Source organism: Struthio camelus, chromosome 9, assembly GCF_040807025.1.
Source record: "Struthio camelus isolate bStrCam1 chromosome 9, bStrCam1.hap1, whole genome shotgun sequence".
NCBI lineage: Eukaryota > Metazoa > Chordata > Aves > Struthioniformes > Struthionidae > Struthio > Struthio camelus.
The window spans coordinates 2694817-2710791 of record NC_090950.1 but is presented as its reverse complement, the minus strand read 5'-3'; the positions used below and the strand labels follow the sequence as shown (position 1 = coordinate 2710791).

Here is a 15975-nt window from a genome sequence, read left to right as displayed (position 1 = left end):
TCCACATGGCCCTAAGCCCAAGAGTGCAGCGGGCTCATGTTTATATTTTTCTCACTGGTATTGTTAAGACATACTCACAGATATCATTGAAACCACCTTAGCTGCTGCTGCTGTAGACATCTGCTTAGCCCAGGTGCTGCCAAGTGTTAGCCGGGATCCTCCAGCCCCAGGGAGCAAGAAGGCCTGTTTTCTCCCTGGGAAGCTAACTGCAGGCAGCAAAGGGAAGCTCCTTGCTCCAGAGAGGGCAAATAGGGCTGGCCAATGTGTTTATGCACCAAAAAGGTCAAATAGTCACACAGCCTGTTTTTAGAGCAAGAATTGAAAAGCTCGCTCTAGTTTTGAGTGACCACCGCTGAGTGGCAAGTTGCACTGAAGTAAACACACAGGGGTGTTATATGCCCTGGTACAGGTGTAGGCGTCAGTGGTAAGGAATAAACATATTAGTACAAAGGAGAACTTGGAAAGAAAAGATTTTTTTTCCAGTGTGTCCTAGCTTTCCCATATGTGTATTTTTGCTGAAAAGGAAGATATGTGAATTGTCCCACTTGCATGCAGATGGTCATCACCCATTTTCCTGATAAGATCAGACCACCACCACCAGATGTACAGGATGTATAAGGTTTAGCTGGGACCCTTGGAAACCACTGCTGGGAAGCCAGCTTCCAAGCAGCATGGTATCTTTGCCTTTCTAAACCTTAAGAAACTCAAGATGGAAGCAAATTTCCAAAGCACATAACACACCTCCCCCATAATGTCTGTCTCTCTGTGGAAATGTTTCTCCTCTGCTGTGCTTTGATCCTGTTTCCCCAAAATCTGCTCACCTAAATGCTGCAGGAATTGGTCACTCATTTTTTGCCAACACTAAATTGCATTTTTTTTCAGAGTATCTATTTCTTCAGCAAGATGGTACACAGGCAAAGCATCCTGCAGGTGCTGCAGCACACCTGTCACCCCAAGGGAGATTGCTGGGATGGCAAGAAAGCCAAAATTACCAGCAGACCTGTGTTAGTCAGTCCCTAATTTACCATGGCTGGAAGGTCTCCTCAGCCCACCAGAGGGCTGGAAGCTCACATTGCCGCAGCCATGCCAACTCAGTGCTGGTCTTCACAGCACAGATCTTGAGATCTCTTCCTACAGCTGATCTGGGCGTGCAGAGGACAGCGACCATGCAGGCCGTCAGCCCCAGCAGCCAGGGCTTCTCACTGCTGGAGGAGCTGTGAAGTGAGGTGGCCCATCACATCATCAGAGCACAACTTGAAGGCATGAGGGAAGATGCCCTCTGGATGTAGTGATGCACCCACAGCACACAAAAGGTGTGCCACGGGAGCAGTCCCGTTGCTGAGATTCAGCAATCTCCTACTGCAGCCCTGGCCCAGGATTTACATGACTCCTCCACCCCAAGAACTGGGCTCATGCAAATTCCTAATTTGAGCTCTTCAGATACAAGTAAGTTGAAGCCATCTCACAGGTGCATTTGCCTGTTTTTCAGCACTCTCTCCTCCCCTTTCCTGTGATTTCTTCTGTCCTGGATCTCACCGTGCTTCTCACGCTCCAGAGGTGTCCTTCCTCTTCAGTCCTGGTACTGGCTTGTGTCCGCAGTTTTATGAGATCGCTCTTCCTTAAACAGTGTCATGGAACTCACAGCTCCAGAGCCTGGTCTCAAAGATACCAGGACAGCACCAGAAACTGAAGGTTTCTGGTGGAGGCAGGTTGTGGAGGTAGCTGCTTAGCATTCATAGCACAAAACTACTCAAACTAGTTCCTCAGACACCATTTCTCTGCTCCAGAGACGTCCTCTCCCAACCAGCCCAGGAACTTTTTCTATAGCTATCACTGATAAGTCAGCAATTAAAAAAAAGAAAAAGAAAGAAAAACTAGAAACTTGCAGAAAAAGCTCTTTGCTCCTGTGGGAATGCATAGCCAGCCTTTCCTGCCGCCCCTCTTTTGCCTAGATTCTGCTAGGAAATGAGACCCAAGTGGTTGGCACAGCCTCCCTCCCAGCAGAGACCCAGGAGGGTCTTTCTCCTCCACTGGGCTAAACCTTGCAAGAACTTCACTAAGCAAAACTAGCAATAAGCAGGATGGGAGCAGAAAGGAAATCAGAAAACAGGCAGCTGGCTAGCAGATTCTGCCTCTGCAACTGGCTGCAACGAGTAGGTGCTAGGGAACAATTTGCAGGCTCCATGCTGCCCGGGGGGCTGCGCTCACAAATCAAAACAGCCCTGAAATACATTAAAAGACCCTATCCCCTAAACCCTGGCGACAGCAGGGTGACTCTGACTCCAAGTCAGGCAGGTTGAGCAGAGGTCGAGTTCATTACACCTCCTTGTCCTGCCAAAGCAACCTAAATACATCACATATGAGCCACAGCCTGGGAAATACCTGCTAGCCCCTTCCCAGTGCTGCCCCACATTGCAGGGCAGCTAGGGCCCTGACACAGCTGCTGTGACTTCTGCCACAAGATCATGGTTGACGTGCTCCCTTCAGGGGACTTCCCTGCTGTGCACACAAGCACATGAAGAGGTAGCCTGCTTATTTTTGCCCCAAGCCGAAAGAGATGCACTGGGGCTGACTTTGTGCGTTTGCAAAGCATCTTCTCCCTATGGAGCAGGTGCAGGTGTTTGGAAAAACACTTGCCCCAGCACAAAACCATAGCAACCTGAGTGAGTGCTACGCACCATGACAAAAAAGGGGCACACGGAGCTGGCCATAACAGAGGAAAATTTCAGTTTCTGGTGCGCCCTTTGTTCCCTCAGCCACTGGGGAGAAACAGCTCTGAATACTTGAAACAGACAAATCACAGTGTGTGACTGAAGGAACACACACAGCTCTACAGTGGCCCAACACATGCTCTGCTCCTCCAACCAGGCACAATTAGGAAAGGACACAGCCCCAGCTGAGCCACCTGACCACACAGCCGCTGTGCACCCAGTCCACAGTGCACATGCCCAGTGGAGGCACACAGCCCCACAGCCACGCTCAAGCAGGGACAGCAAAGGTTTCTCCATGCAGCTGTAAAGCTGCAGGGGCCAGGAGCCACCTCCGCTACAGAGCAGGGGAAATGTTCTGCAACTTAAGCCACACAACAGCTGTGCACACTTCACTGCAGATGGCTTGAATTTTCCTGGGTTTTTGTGCAAATAAAGTGCTTTTGTTTGCTACTTGGATTATCAAGCCTCTAAGGCACAAGCGAAGGAGCTCCAAACAGCAAAAAGCTCTGTGCGCGGTGGTACAGGAGGCACAGATAGCTGACTAACACAGACCTGACCACCGAGCAGGAAGGTTATTCTCCAACACCATGTTGAGCAGAAGTAAAGTCCAAGCCCAAGAGGATTTGAGACAGCTGGGAAGAGTCAAGGCAGAGGCCAATACAGACAGACTAAACCAAGACTGGAGAACCAACAGAGCACACAAACATTTTAGCCAAACATTTTTATTTCAGTAATGAAGAATAACTTAAAAAAAACAAACATGGCCTTGTTCAACCTTACCCTACCGAAGGCCTCTACTTTTCAAGGAGGCAAGTCTTTGCAAACAGAGTAACAACCCGAAGAGATAGCAATATTCTTGCTTCAGCATTATGGATTCAAATGAGAAGGCCCAGGAAGGGGGTCCAGTTAACTGAGGTTAAAGGCTGACAAACACATTCCAACAACTCTCCGGCTGCAGGAAATAAGCATGAAGCATTCTTCATAAATATAACCACCCCTTCGCCCCACCCCCCCAACCTCCCATAAGGATCATGCCTTCAGGCTTGATCAGAACATCTGCCTCAGCTCTGCTCTCCCTCTGCATGATCAATCAGCCTCTAGCCTTCCTAATACAGGAGGGCAGGGCCCTTTGCCCAGGGCTACTCTCAAGTGCTCCCAAAACATACGATCCTCTCAGCTGCTGAGGAATGGACCAGTTGCACTGGAAGAAGAGCCATGGGGCTTACAATGTTGGAAATGCAAAACCCAGCTCCATCATGAGCATGGGTTTGCAGAAGACAAGCTTTCCCCATCACAGCTAACACTTGACAATGCTAAAGAAAGGTAGAGGATGCCCAGAAAGAAAGGAAAAGAGCCAAATACATCATTTTTGAGTGATGAAGCATCAAATCAGAGACAGAGCCATAAATTCCCTCCTGCCCCACTACACCCTGGAGAGCAATCATCCTCATGTGGGTGCTGTACAGAGATTAACACCCCATCAGAGCACAAAGCGACTCCACACATCTGTGTTTTCAGGCTGCTGTTCAGGAAGGGGAAGCTGAACGCTCATCCCAGCTCTGCGTCAGGGTCTTAACTCCACATGAACAGAACCAATCCTGCTGGAAGATCTCCCTCTGCACAGACAACATTCCTGACAAAGCATGGGAAGAGGGAGAGGGAAAGACCTTTGGAAAGTTCAGAAGGCCTAAAGAATGCTGAATCAGACCCCTCTATCACTCCACTGAGTCTCAGAGCAGCCCACTGGGTCCACTGTGAAAGCTAGAGCAACAAGCATTCCCTGAATGTTCCCTGTCAGATTAACAGCTGAGATCACAGGCACAGCAGCAGCTTTGACTTTAAACATCCCAAACAAGAATGCACTGGGAAAACTCACATTTCTTTCTCCTCTTCATTGAACATCTTCCTCAAAAGGAGGAATCTCCCTTGTAAGCAGCAACTTGACTTTCCCTCTCACTTTGGCACAACTGCTGACTAATCACATGCTAAAAAGGTCTCTACTGCAATCACTGCCCATCTCCTGCTACAGTAATGCACAGCAAGTGCCTGTCATGACAGTTCTCACTCACAGTGCAACTATAAATCTAAATACAGATGCACTTTCCCCCCATCATTTTAAGCTAAAACATCTACTATAACTTTACCACCTGGAAAAGTGGGCTTACATGTCTGCGGGGGAAGAGCCTAACCTATGGGAGAGAAAGAGGAACAGAGTGAAACACTTTCAGGATTTAGAGTCCCAAGTCAATAAAAAGCTCTCAAGAACTGCCCAACAGCAGAAATCACCCAAAAATACAGGCACTGCAGCCAGAAACAGGCAGTGGATAGTGACAGAGGCAGACCAGCCTGCCTGCTTTTGGCATATAACAACTGCAACAGTTTGGAAGAACAAAGGAGGAGATGCAGGGAAAAAACAGCTTTTATACTCTCCTCGATGCTTGCCCAGCACAGAAAGATGCTCTGTGCACTTTGCTAGGGCAGCAGAGATGATATACAGAGTACTCCCAACCTGCAAGAGGTTGGAGAAAGAAGTCAGAACCGGGTAGTGATCAGTAGCTCTGAGAGGTAACAGGGTTGCAATGCTAAACTGAGGCAGAAGGCGACACAGAGTCCCATCTCCAAAAGACTCCTCGGGCAGTGCACTCCTTCCTAATTTGCCTTGCAACTGTCAAACTAGAAGTCCAAAGATTTCAAGGGATCAAACAAGTCCAGAGGGCGAGCATCCCAGAGAAAGAGGAAGAAAGGAGAGAGAAACAAGGTTGCAGTGTAATAGAGACAGTAAGAGGAAATCACACCAGCAATTCACGTTATATTGCTCCCAAGCCCACGAGCAACAGAGGCAGACACTGCAGCGCTGTTTTCTAGCTTAAGTTTCTATGGGAAGATGAGATTTGAGTACTTCAAACATATCCCTTTCTTTTCAATCCCTCAGTGTCCCACCCCCCTATCTCTCTTCCTCTGACTCTGCCTTCCCTCCACTCAGGCAATTTTGGCCAGCCATTTCTCAAGGCCCTCGAAGTCAGCATCTCCATCCTCTCCCTTGTTGCCCCGGGCACTGCACTCCACGAACTCCACCTTCATGGGCAGCTGGGAGAAGTCAAAATCCTTGCCCTTCTTCCCCAGCTGAGCAGGGCCCCCAGCAGCTGAGCCATCCAAACTGGTGGGGGCTGCAGAGCGGGTCACTCGTAAGGTGTTGCTGTGAAGAGAAAAGGGAAAGGATCAAGAACTGAACATGGGGAACGGCCCAGAGGCACTCACCTGCAGCACGGCTGCTGAGAAGTTTTGAACCTGGCTCTGTCAGCAGGGCCCCAGCTACACCAAGGATGGAAGGGTCCCAGGGGCATATGCATGGCTCTGTCCTGCAAGGCACAGGCAGGAACAGGCACTTTGACCACTTCTCCCAGTTATCTGCTGGACAGGCCCAAGAGAGCAAACCAGACAGAAAGACCTGCAAGAAGACTGTGTTTAAGTGGGTTTTGTTCCACAATAAACACAGCAACGGTCAGGCAGCAATGCCCTGGTCTCAATTTCCCCAATATCCCCACAGCAGATACCAGTCACTAGAAGCTACACATGGTGACAGCAGATCAAAGAGATGTTGCAATATGGAAAGAGCACGGGGTTAGCAAACTGAGCCGGAAACTGATTTAGGCTTGCTTGCATGGAGGCCTCCTGAGGGAGTTTATTCTCCCCCAAAAGACTTATTTGCTATATTAGACCAAGGTACCATCGATAACATCACCAAGAGAACGCTCTACTCTACATTCACTAGAGATCCATCCTCATGACAGCAGATACACCTGTTCAGAAGTGCAGGCTGCACAGGTCAGGATTAAAGTCAGCTGGGCGTATGAGGTGGAAGGGGGAGAAGACATCTCCACAGACAACAGCCCTCCCTCCCTCTAGACATCCATGAGAGAAAAGCGTACAGCCACCTGCAGTCAGGACAAGCACAAAGCATTCAAGCGTTCACCGCATCTGCTTTGTAAGCGTCCTCCCCAGGCTACTTTTGGATAATGATTTTGAGCTAGCAGACTTGAACCGTTGAAGCTAAAGCCTAAGCCCTTTGGTACTTTTCTTGTGAAGGCTGAGAAAGTATCACTTGGTAGTCGTAATTCCCATACACAACCTACAGAAAAACTTGACATATGATCTGGTAACCTCAGTTACTTCCCCACAAGGGAGCTGCTGAATCTGGTCTCTTCCCATCACCACTGGGATCCTCCAAAGTAGATGAGGAGAAGCAAACAGCACCAAACAAGCAGGCCCAGTGTGATTTCCCACTCAGTCCTAGGGGGACTGTGGTTCTAACCTCTGGTTCTGCTTCCCTACAAGGGCTGGAAGCAGTGCTGCTGGTAGGATGCAAAAGGCTGGGAACAAAGTCAAGTTCTTTCAAGCCAGAGGCAGCTTCTTCCTCCACTCCCTGAGCCAGTACCACCTCTCAAAGTCTCCTATTCTGGAAGAAAGCTGCAACCTAACAAACAGTAGCACCCCATTCTTCTTGCAGCAGAAGCAGTATCACTTTAAGAAGTCCAGCCACCATCTTGGTGCAAAGGAAATTTCCTTATCCATCAATGCAATTAGCTTGCCAAGAGCACAGCCTGACACAAACTAAGCAGATTACAGAGGGATAATTAGGGGAGTAGAAACATTCAGCTTTTATTCAGCTAGTGGATTAACACATTCAGCCATTCCCAGATCTGAGCCTTCCTCAGCAAAAACAAGATGATCTGATGCAAGCAGGAAAGTGGACATGCTGCAGATTGAACTGGCTCTAATTTAGGACCGTAAGGGGGTGGCGGGGAATGGAAAAACAAAGGCAAAAAAACCTTGAGTTGCACTGAGGGGGAAAGGCAGAGACCCAAAACCATGCCTTTATCAGGAGGGGACACACCTCCCTGCAAGGTGATCATGCTAGGACGGCATGATGTCAGGGATCTGGAGGCTCACCCTGAGCCATGTCTACAAGAACAGATGAGGCTGGACAGCAGCTAGCATGGGCCTCCAGTGTTAGCAGCTTCACTGCCTCTTCCGATGGTCAGCCCGCACCATCCTGGGCTTTTCTATGCCCTGCCCTCAAAGCTGGACAGCGGCTGTCACAGGATATATCCCCCACAAAATACAGCTCTCTGGGTGGGAAGGGCTCATACAGGGAGATGCTGCTGCTCATTTCCTCAGCAGAGGAAAACTTCCAACTCCAAACATCAGTCTGGAGAGAGAAGGAAGGCTTCTTCCCTAAAACACTCCCTCAGCAGGAACCCTGGAGTAGGAGCAGGGCACAACTCCAGAAAAGCCCACACATGAGTTCAAACAGGCCAAAGAGCGTGACATAAGGCATGTCACAGCAATAGCACTGGTCTCAACTCACATGTGCACCATTGCTAAATAAAGAGGCAAAGACACGTTCTGGCAGCAGAGGCTGAACTCGGCCTACGAGAGCTGCTTGTCTGACTGCAGGTATCTGGAGCTAAAAGGCTCCTTGGCCTGTGGCGCTCAAGATCTGCACTAGTTTAACAGATAACTGGGGAGAAACGGGTACCGGGACATCAGGGATCAAGCAGGAGCTCAGCCCCCTGCACTGAGTGTGCCGAATGCCTCTGGGGACGGAGATGGGCAAGCAATCCCTGCCCAAGGTCCCCAGGCTGCAAAGTCACTGCTGTTCCTACCCTGCAGTATCCTTCTTTGCAGTATCTCAGTGCCCTGCCGTATGCAGGGAGGAAGGAGGGACCCCCCGTCCACATTCGCCAGGCACCCTGCTCCTGCAGAGCACAAGCTGGAGGCAGCGCAAGGAGAAGGAACAGACCAAAGGAAACAGAAGCACTGTGATACAACTTCCTTTGAGGTCCCAAGCCAGGCCGGCACTGGGGAAGTCAAGGGCCTCCATCAGGCACAGATTCAAACAGCTTTCTGTCCCAGGCCTTTGACTGACTAGAAAAGCCATGCAGATGGACTGCTACATCTTTTTCAGTGCAACAGAACAGTTTGCCAGTGCTTGCTCTCTGTCACCCACAGCTATTCCTTTTTCACAGACTGGAGCTCCAATAACAGGACACAGGGATGTGAGTTCAGGAACAAACGTCTTAGAGCAAACGTTTCCTTGAGTTCTCCACACAAGCACGTCAAAGTGCTGCAGAGCAGCAAGGCAATGGCAGGAATTTGCCAACCTACTGGAATGACACTGCCTAACAGGGAACAGAATACACGTAAAAATCATGTAAAAATCCAACTTTTACACAAAAATAACCGGTAAACATCCAACACGAGAACCAAGGACAATTTATCTTCCTGGAGAGATTGATTCTGTGGCAACTAACTCCTCCCTTATGAAAGGGAACATCAGCTATTCAGTCTGGAAGAGACACCAGTGCAAATAACCCTGCTGCCATCTACTGGCCAAAGGGACCAGCAACAAGATGGCGGTGCCCCATGAAAATGCATTTGTTTGGATACGAAAGATCTCCACTCCTCCTCCTGACCCCAAGAGCTCCTGGTTGCTAATTACAACCCTGCCAACCAGCCCTGCAAGGAACAGAAAGGCAGACCATCCAGCTGTCAGTGTGGGCAAGAGGAGCAAAATTTGTCCGATGCTGCTGGTGAAGCTCCTGAAATAGCTGCCTGCAGAAGATGCCTGCACACAACAGTAGGCCATGGCACAAACTGCACAAGAGCTGCCCAGATTTCTCCCACAACAGATTTGGCCCCAATACAATTATGGGATTTGTCTCAGGCAGACTCTGCCTGAGCGCAGAGAGATTAAATTGACCTAAAAGATCACGTTCCACTTGCACCCTTCCAGGACAAACTTGCATGTGATGATGCTGCAATTCATTCAGGTGACAGCTTACAACGTGTCAGCAGCCTACAACCTACTTTCTCCTCCTCCCACTTGCTTTTAAAACTTAACATTAGGAATGGATTATACATCACCTGTATTCCTAGGTAAATGCCCTTCCTAGGTGGGATAACACCATAACACAGGGGCCCCAACCAGACTCCCGCAATGCCATGTGGGAGCCTCTGTCAACTGTGCAGGCCAACTCGAGGGGCACTATTTCCCCAATTCTGCACTCCGGATCCTTTCACATCAGAGCAGCCCATACCAAAAGCCTCCTCTGCCAGTACTACTCAGCAGAACTACACAGGTCTTCACATCACTTACAGAAAGCCTGACGTTTGAGAAGGCAACCCCACCTGCATATCAAAGACAGAGCCCTGGAACATGGGAGACATCCCTCAGCCTGGGGGTGGCAGCCTTTAGGAAAGAATAGCGATGTTTCTCCAAACAGCTCCTAGGAGGCAAGGCACTTTTTGCACCTACTACTTTTTTCTTCCAGACAGAAATGCTACTAGATCTTAATGCTTTAGCAGGGGGTCAGGTTTCTCTCATCCTGGGTACACCTACACAGATACAATGGACTGCTCTTTTTCTGCTGTAGACTGAGCTTGGTGAGCGTTGCAAGAAGCAGAAAGAAGAAAAGTGGAGAAAGATGTTCAGAGGGTTTAAGATCCCATCGCCCACTTACAGCTCTTTCTCCAGCTGCTGTTGTATAAGTTTTGCTGATTTTGCCATTGTGACATCTAGAAAGAGAAAAGAAAAGAGGGAATTAGCTTTTTGGTTTTAAATGAGACTTCAGAACCTGTTTCCTTCTTAAGACTGGGAAAGGCAAACCCTGCACAGAACAAGACCCTAGTGATAAGACTGTGCAATTTTAACATCATCTCACTCCCACACCAGCCCAACAGGTACAGCAAGGCCTGCTTATACCGTGTTGCCATAAAAATTACCAAGACAAAGTCAGCAGTGTCTGTGTTAAGATAAGCAACACCGGCGCTTTGGGTTTACAGGCAAGAATGGGAGCAAGCCAAAAGTCTGAGATAATGTAGGGAATGTCTCTCTTTTTGCTCTCCGGGAGCTGGGCAGTAAGGCACTCCAAAGAGAGGACAGAGCATGACCTTCTACCCACAGACCTAGCATTGGCACCTGTTCTGGCATTTATAGAATTCAGTGCAGTGTTTTTTAACCTATGGCACATGGACCCCTGAAGGTCCCATTATGCTCCTAAAGTGCCTACAGGAAATAACTGAGGGTAAAAAAAAAAAAAAAAAAGCCTGATTCTGACAGAGCTGGATCTTCCTGCTCATTGAAGCAAGAGAAAGCATGTAATCATGGCAGATAAGCAGTTGTTTGATTTTAAGACTGAGGTTACCAGGTGTACAGAGGTAGCTCACTGTGCTCAAATGGATCCTATTTTCTGCTGCCTAGAGACCCAGGAAGACAGAGTTTTGCATAGGCTTCTGCTCCCTTCTAGAAAGCTATCTGCCTTACTTAAGCCTATCTAAAAACCTGCAGCTCTTTGAATGGTGCCAATCTGCATAGCTGTTTGAGATACCTGACCTAACAGTTCTTCCAGTGGCTACTACAAACGTTGCTGCTGAGTGGTCTCTGAATCTACAATTAATTTCCAGCCTTCATGTTGCTGAAGTCCTATTTCCTAAGGAATTCAGCACCCATGGCATAAACCCCTGTTACTCAGTAACTGAGTACTGACCATTTTAGCCTGCGGAATAGCAAATAATACCTTGCTTATTGCAAGCAATTAGCAATGCAGGCGCGTTTTTGAGCACGGTGCTATCGACCAGGACCTGGTACAGGAACTCTGCCACGTCCTTCACCTCCCGCTGGAATGCCACACTGTCCACCACAAACACGATTGCTCTGGAGGAAAGTGGAAAGAACACACGCTGGGCCAGAAGCTCTGCAGCCATCTGGCCACTGCAGATATTTCAGCCTAGGCTAACACATTCATTTCCGCACATGATCTCCTTCAACCTGAGAGCAACGGAGAGTCTCTAGGAGTAAAAGCCAGGCTAGACCTGGGCGTTGGAAGGTCAAGTCTTAAAGCTCAGCAGGGCATGCAAGTATGCATCTGACTGCATGGACATCACTGCCAAGAGCCAGCATCAAAGCGCAGCTGCCTTCACCAGGAAGGCCCTGTAGACTGAAGTCTTTCAATCAGGAAGAGAGTTAAAACGTAAGTAAAGCCAAGTCCTGGGAATGCAACTTCTGCTTCTCCTACCACAGACGTCTTGAGTTAGGCAAACACCCTCTGGGGCTGTGGAAGGCTGGATGCAACGTTGACCTGCAAGGGAATATAGTGCCGCGTACAGGCAGCACGGAGCCTGCCCCTAGACAGGACTGACAAAGAAGTATGGCTGACAAAGGCTCTCTTTCACTAAAATGCCAGCCTGACACTTTGCTCCTTGTGGTGCAAAGCCCTGGAGCTGGCACAGTCTCAGCGTGTGGAAACAGCAGGATCCAAACCACCTCCTCTTCTTCCCACGAGCAGGGTATCTTCCCCTAGTTAGTGTGCGCTGGCTGAAAAACACTTGATGTACAGCCCCAGCAGGAAATCTGCCGCTCTGTGTCCCAGGGACATACCACAACCCCTGACCCTCCTAGCTGCACTTCCTTTGCCTTCTGACCCACTACAAACTCAGGTAAGTAAGGAAAGCTGAACAGTGACCAACTCCCACCACCACGAGGCACAGCTAATGACTATCAGGGCACCACCAGATGAGGTGAATCCAGCCCAGCTCACAGCACATCACATCTCAATGCCATCACCTGCCCCCTCCTCCAAGTTACCTGGCTGCAGCCTTGAACCTCTCCAAGAACTGAAGCCGCAAACTCTCATGGCCTGGAAGGTCGATCAAGGTCACATTGGCACTCTGGACACAGAAGAAAGAAGGTATTACCAACACATGATCTAGTAGTACATATGCTCAAGGCCTGGAAAAAAACAGTCTGACAGCAGATCCCAGTTAGCTTGGCGCTGGGACAGATGTGAGCTGATGAACCTCCATACGGGACAGAAGCATACGACTCTCTCCCAAATGCAGTCTTTTCCCCAGCCCAAACAATTCCAACAGGCAAAAGAAATGCTGAGGAGTGACATTCATGGCCAAGACTTGGTAAGCAGGCAGCCAACACCAGCAAACCATCCAGCAGAGCAGAGAGAACAGAGCATGACTTAGAGAGAAGAGAACGCCCAATCCTTTTCTCCTTCACAATATCTGCCCTTCAACTAACCTACAGGCATAGCATGAAGGACAAAGCTTCATCAGAGTAATCTTTCTCAATGCACCAGCAGATTTACGCTGTATCTTGGCAGCAAGAAGATCTCTGCACACCAAAATCACAATTTCCTGTCCTGTAAGTTCCTAATAGATAATGCTGATCTCACAACCGCCGAATCAAGATATCTGCATTCACACACACAGAAGATCTATCCAACTACAATTCTACCTAAATACACATAAATCTGGGGGAATAACAAGAAGAAATGCCCTTGGAAGGCACTTTTTGAATTGAAAGCAGTGAATGCCTCTTTCCACACGCTCTCAGACAAAGCAGTGACATTAAAGAGAATCTCTCACATACACTCCTAGTCAAAATGAGGCCAAGCAGGACCATGTCATCTTTCTCAATACCACTCCGGTTGTTCTCAAGACGGGGAGAGAGCGCTACACAAGACCCTATCCACTTACCGCTTTGAGATTTTAGTGGAAACCTTGACTGCATTAAAAAAAAAAAAAAATCACAAAAGCAGCAGTCTTACAGCATTCTTCCACCCCTCCCCCTCCAAATATTTCCCATCTGTCTGCTCAACCTTAAAGAAACACTGATTAAAAAAAAAAAAAAAGGCCATGCACTTGTTTCTGTTAAGTTTTTAACCTCTTATTATTACTACTGGCACTGAAGATTGCCAGAAGACAACGTTCTCTGTCTTACAGTTTACCTTATACACCAGCACTTAACATGCTGCCAGCTTGCCAGTTTCCCTACTATGTGTTCATCCAGCAACAAGAAAATAAACATTTCTAAATCTAAAGAGAGATCATCATAAACTGCAAATAACTAGGTCTGTGACATAGTCCTGAAACTGAAAGTAGTCAAATGTTTTTTGAGATTATCTCAAGTTCAACTGGAGAGTCTTTTTAAGCCTACTTAAATTTTTAAATGCCGATTTTCTTGGGAGTGACAGAAATCACTGCCAAGCAAATAAACTGAGCAGGAAGGAGATGTGTGAGGGGAACGTTCCATCACGTTCAGGCCCCTGTCCCCACAATACTGTATATCTTATTCTGCTTGTAAAAGCAACTCTTTTTCTCTTAATTAAAAAAAGCACCCACACACTTACCCATCTTTCCAAAACTAACACATCTGTGGCTTTCAGCTGAACAAGTTTCGTACTCCGATAAGCAAAGTGAAAAAAAAAAAAAAGCCTGCACAGACAAGGAATCTCTAATACCTCCCCATCTTTCCTGCCTTTCCAGTATGCATTGACTATTACAGAAAAATCCTATCCTATGCTTGGACCAAACTAGGGACTGATTTCAAGCTGGGAAGACTGAAATGCAGGAGAACCAAGCCAAGCTTAACAAAGGAGGTCAACTTCACCCTAGTCACAGAGGAGCAAAGGCGTGCACAAAATGTACAATTTTGTGTACGTTTATGAAGCATCAAACAAGTGCCTACTCACCTTGTCGTTACTAACTCTGTAAACAGCAGAGCTATCCGTTATAGAGGTCTGGGTATCTCGATATTTGCCTGTCAACAGCTGTGAAGGGAAATCAAACATTTTCAAGAAAGGGAGACTGAAGGAACACGGACTTCACGTTTCACCCACTCAAAAGTTTAAGCGATCTGTAAAGAGTAACAGACTTCAAATATCTGCTTTAAATTTTAGCATGTATAACACCGTTTCTTTTTTTTTTCCTGAAGAATTTTAAAATACACCCAAATAAGGAAAGAAAATCTGCACTTATACTCGAATCTTCACGCTTTTAAAAATAAGGAAGACAGCGGGCTTGCAAATCCTCCCGAACACCTTCTCTTCATTACCAAGGGGGGCCAGACAGCAGAGAGGAAGGCGCGCAAGCCGGGCACCTCTCCCTCAGCTTGGCTCCTTCCGCAGCCACAGCGAGACGCCGGTCGTGGCTCACCCTGGCGAAAATCAGCGTCTTGCCCGCATCGCACAGGCCCAGCAGCAGCACTGCCTTCCGGCCGCTCTTCCTGCCCTGGATCAACCTCCAGATCACTACGAGAAAGAGAGAAAATCACCTAAATCCGCCGCCAGCGGCACCGGAGCGCGGCCGGGGGCGCAGCCTGGGGCCAGGCCCCGGGCCGCACACGGCCCCCCGCCCACCCCGGGGCCGGCCCGCGGGGCGCCTCGCGCGGGCCAGGGGCCCGACTCACGCAGCGTGAGGGCCACAACGAGCAGGGCCAGGAGGACGGAGAGGACGGCGGGGTCAGGGGCCCGCAGCTCCCGCCGCAGCGAGTCCAGGTACGGCTCCAGCCCGCCCGCCGCCATGGCCGCCCGCACGCGTGGCCGCGCCGCCTCCTGGGAAGCGCCGCCCTCCCGCCGCCGCCGCCGCCGGCGCGCGGCCTGTCGGGGGCTGCTGGGGGCCCGCGCGGAGCCTCATGGGAATTGTAGTTTCCCCGGTCTGGGCGGGCCTTGTCGTGGCGGGCGGAGGAGCGAGGGCCCCGTGGCTACTGCTGCAGACAGGGCTGCCGGGGCAGTGCCCTCAGCCCTCTCGCGGCGCGCGTCCAGGGTCTGCCCAGCTCTGCCGAGGAGGGGAGGTGGGCTAGGGCCGCTGGCCTGGGCCTGGGTCCGGGCCGGGGCTCGAGCCGGGGTCAGGGCCTGGGCCTGGGCCAGTAGCTGGGCCAGGGCTGGGCTGTGGGCCTGGGCCTGAAGCAGGTGTTGACCTTGGCCAGGACGTGGCATGTGGGCGCCCACGCGGGGCACTGAGGGGAGTCGGTGTGGCAGGGCTCCCGACATCAGCGGTCTTGAGGGGGAAGCCAAGAGCTGGTGCCTCACGCTTCAGGCCTGGGTGCTTGTCGCAGGGGGCCCGGCGCGCACGCAGAGGGGATGCGCAGGGCCCAGCGAAGCACCAGGGCAGAGGTGCCCAACTGGTCATTTGGCAGGAGGCGGATGGACAAGGCTGCTGTGAGCAGCTCGCGAGAAGCATCCAAAAGATAGAATTGATTAGTAATGACAAACTGCAATTTCCCCCAGTATCTGTTGGGAAGTCAGTAAGGCTGGCCGTTAGCTGATCTCTTCTCATCCTACCCTCTGCATGCAGCAGCAATGGCATCCTGGCTCTCTGCTGCCTGAGGAATATGCATTTGGAAACTTTTAGAACAAGAGGAGCAACTACTGTTACAAGGGTGGGTGTAGGACAGGGATTCATTAAAACGGTC

General features: G+C 49.7%; 1 protein-coding gene across 1 annotated transcript; it reads right to left on the bottom strand.

The window, feature by feature from the left end:
* Window positions 1-3417: 3417 nt before the first annotated feature.
* On the bottom strand, window positions 3418-15141 carry SRPRB (SRP receptor subunit beta). Its single transcript, XM_068953897.1, has 7 exons — window positions 14971-15141; window positions 14718-14812; window positions 14255-14332; window positions 12358-12440; window positions 11291-11427; window positions 10235-10289; window positions 3418-5907 (listed from the first exon to the last, which is right to left on the bottom strand). Exons 1-7 carry the CDS (start codon window positions 15083-15085, stop codon window positions 5691-5693), a joined length of 780 nt encoding a protein of 259 aa, XP_068809998.1. The 5' UTR covers window positions 15086-15141; the 3' UTR covers window positions 3418-5690.
* Window positions 15142-15975: the final 834 nt, after the last annotated feature.

Bases quoted from the DNA above. Each gene is read 5' to 3' on its own strand.
- SRPRB (XM_068953897.1), bottom strand. From the start codon at position 15,085: ATGGCGGCGGGCGGGCTGGAGCCGTACCTGGACTCGCTGCGGCGGGAG. The intron at 12,441-14,254 runs GTGAGTAGGCAC...TTCTGTGTCCAG, and splicing joins ACAGAGTTAGTAACGACAAG to AGTGCCAATGTGACCTTGAT. The intron at 11,428-12,357 runs GTAACTTGGAGG...ACTTTCCTCCAG, and splicing joins AGGTTCAAGGCTGCAGCCAG to AGCAATCGTGTTTGTGGTGG.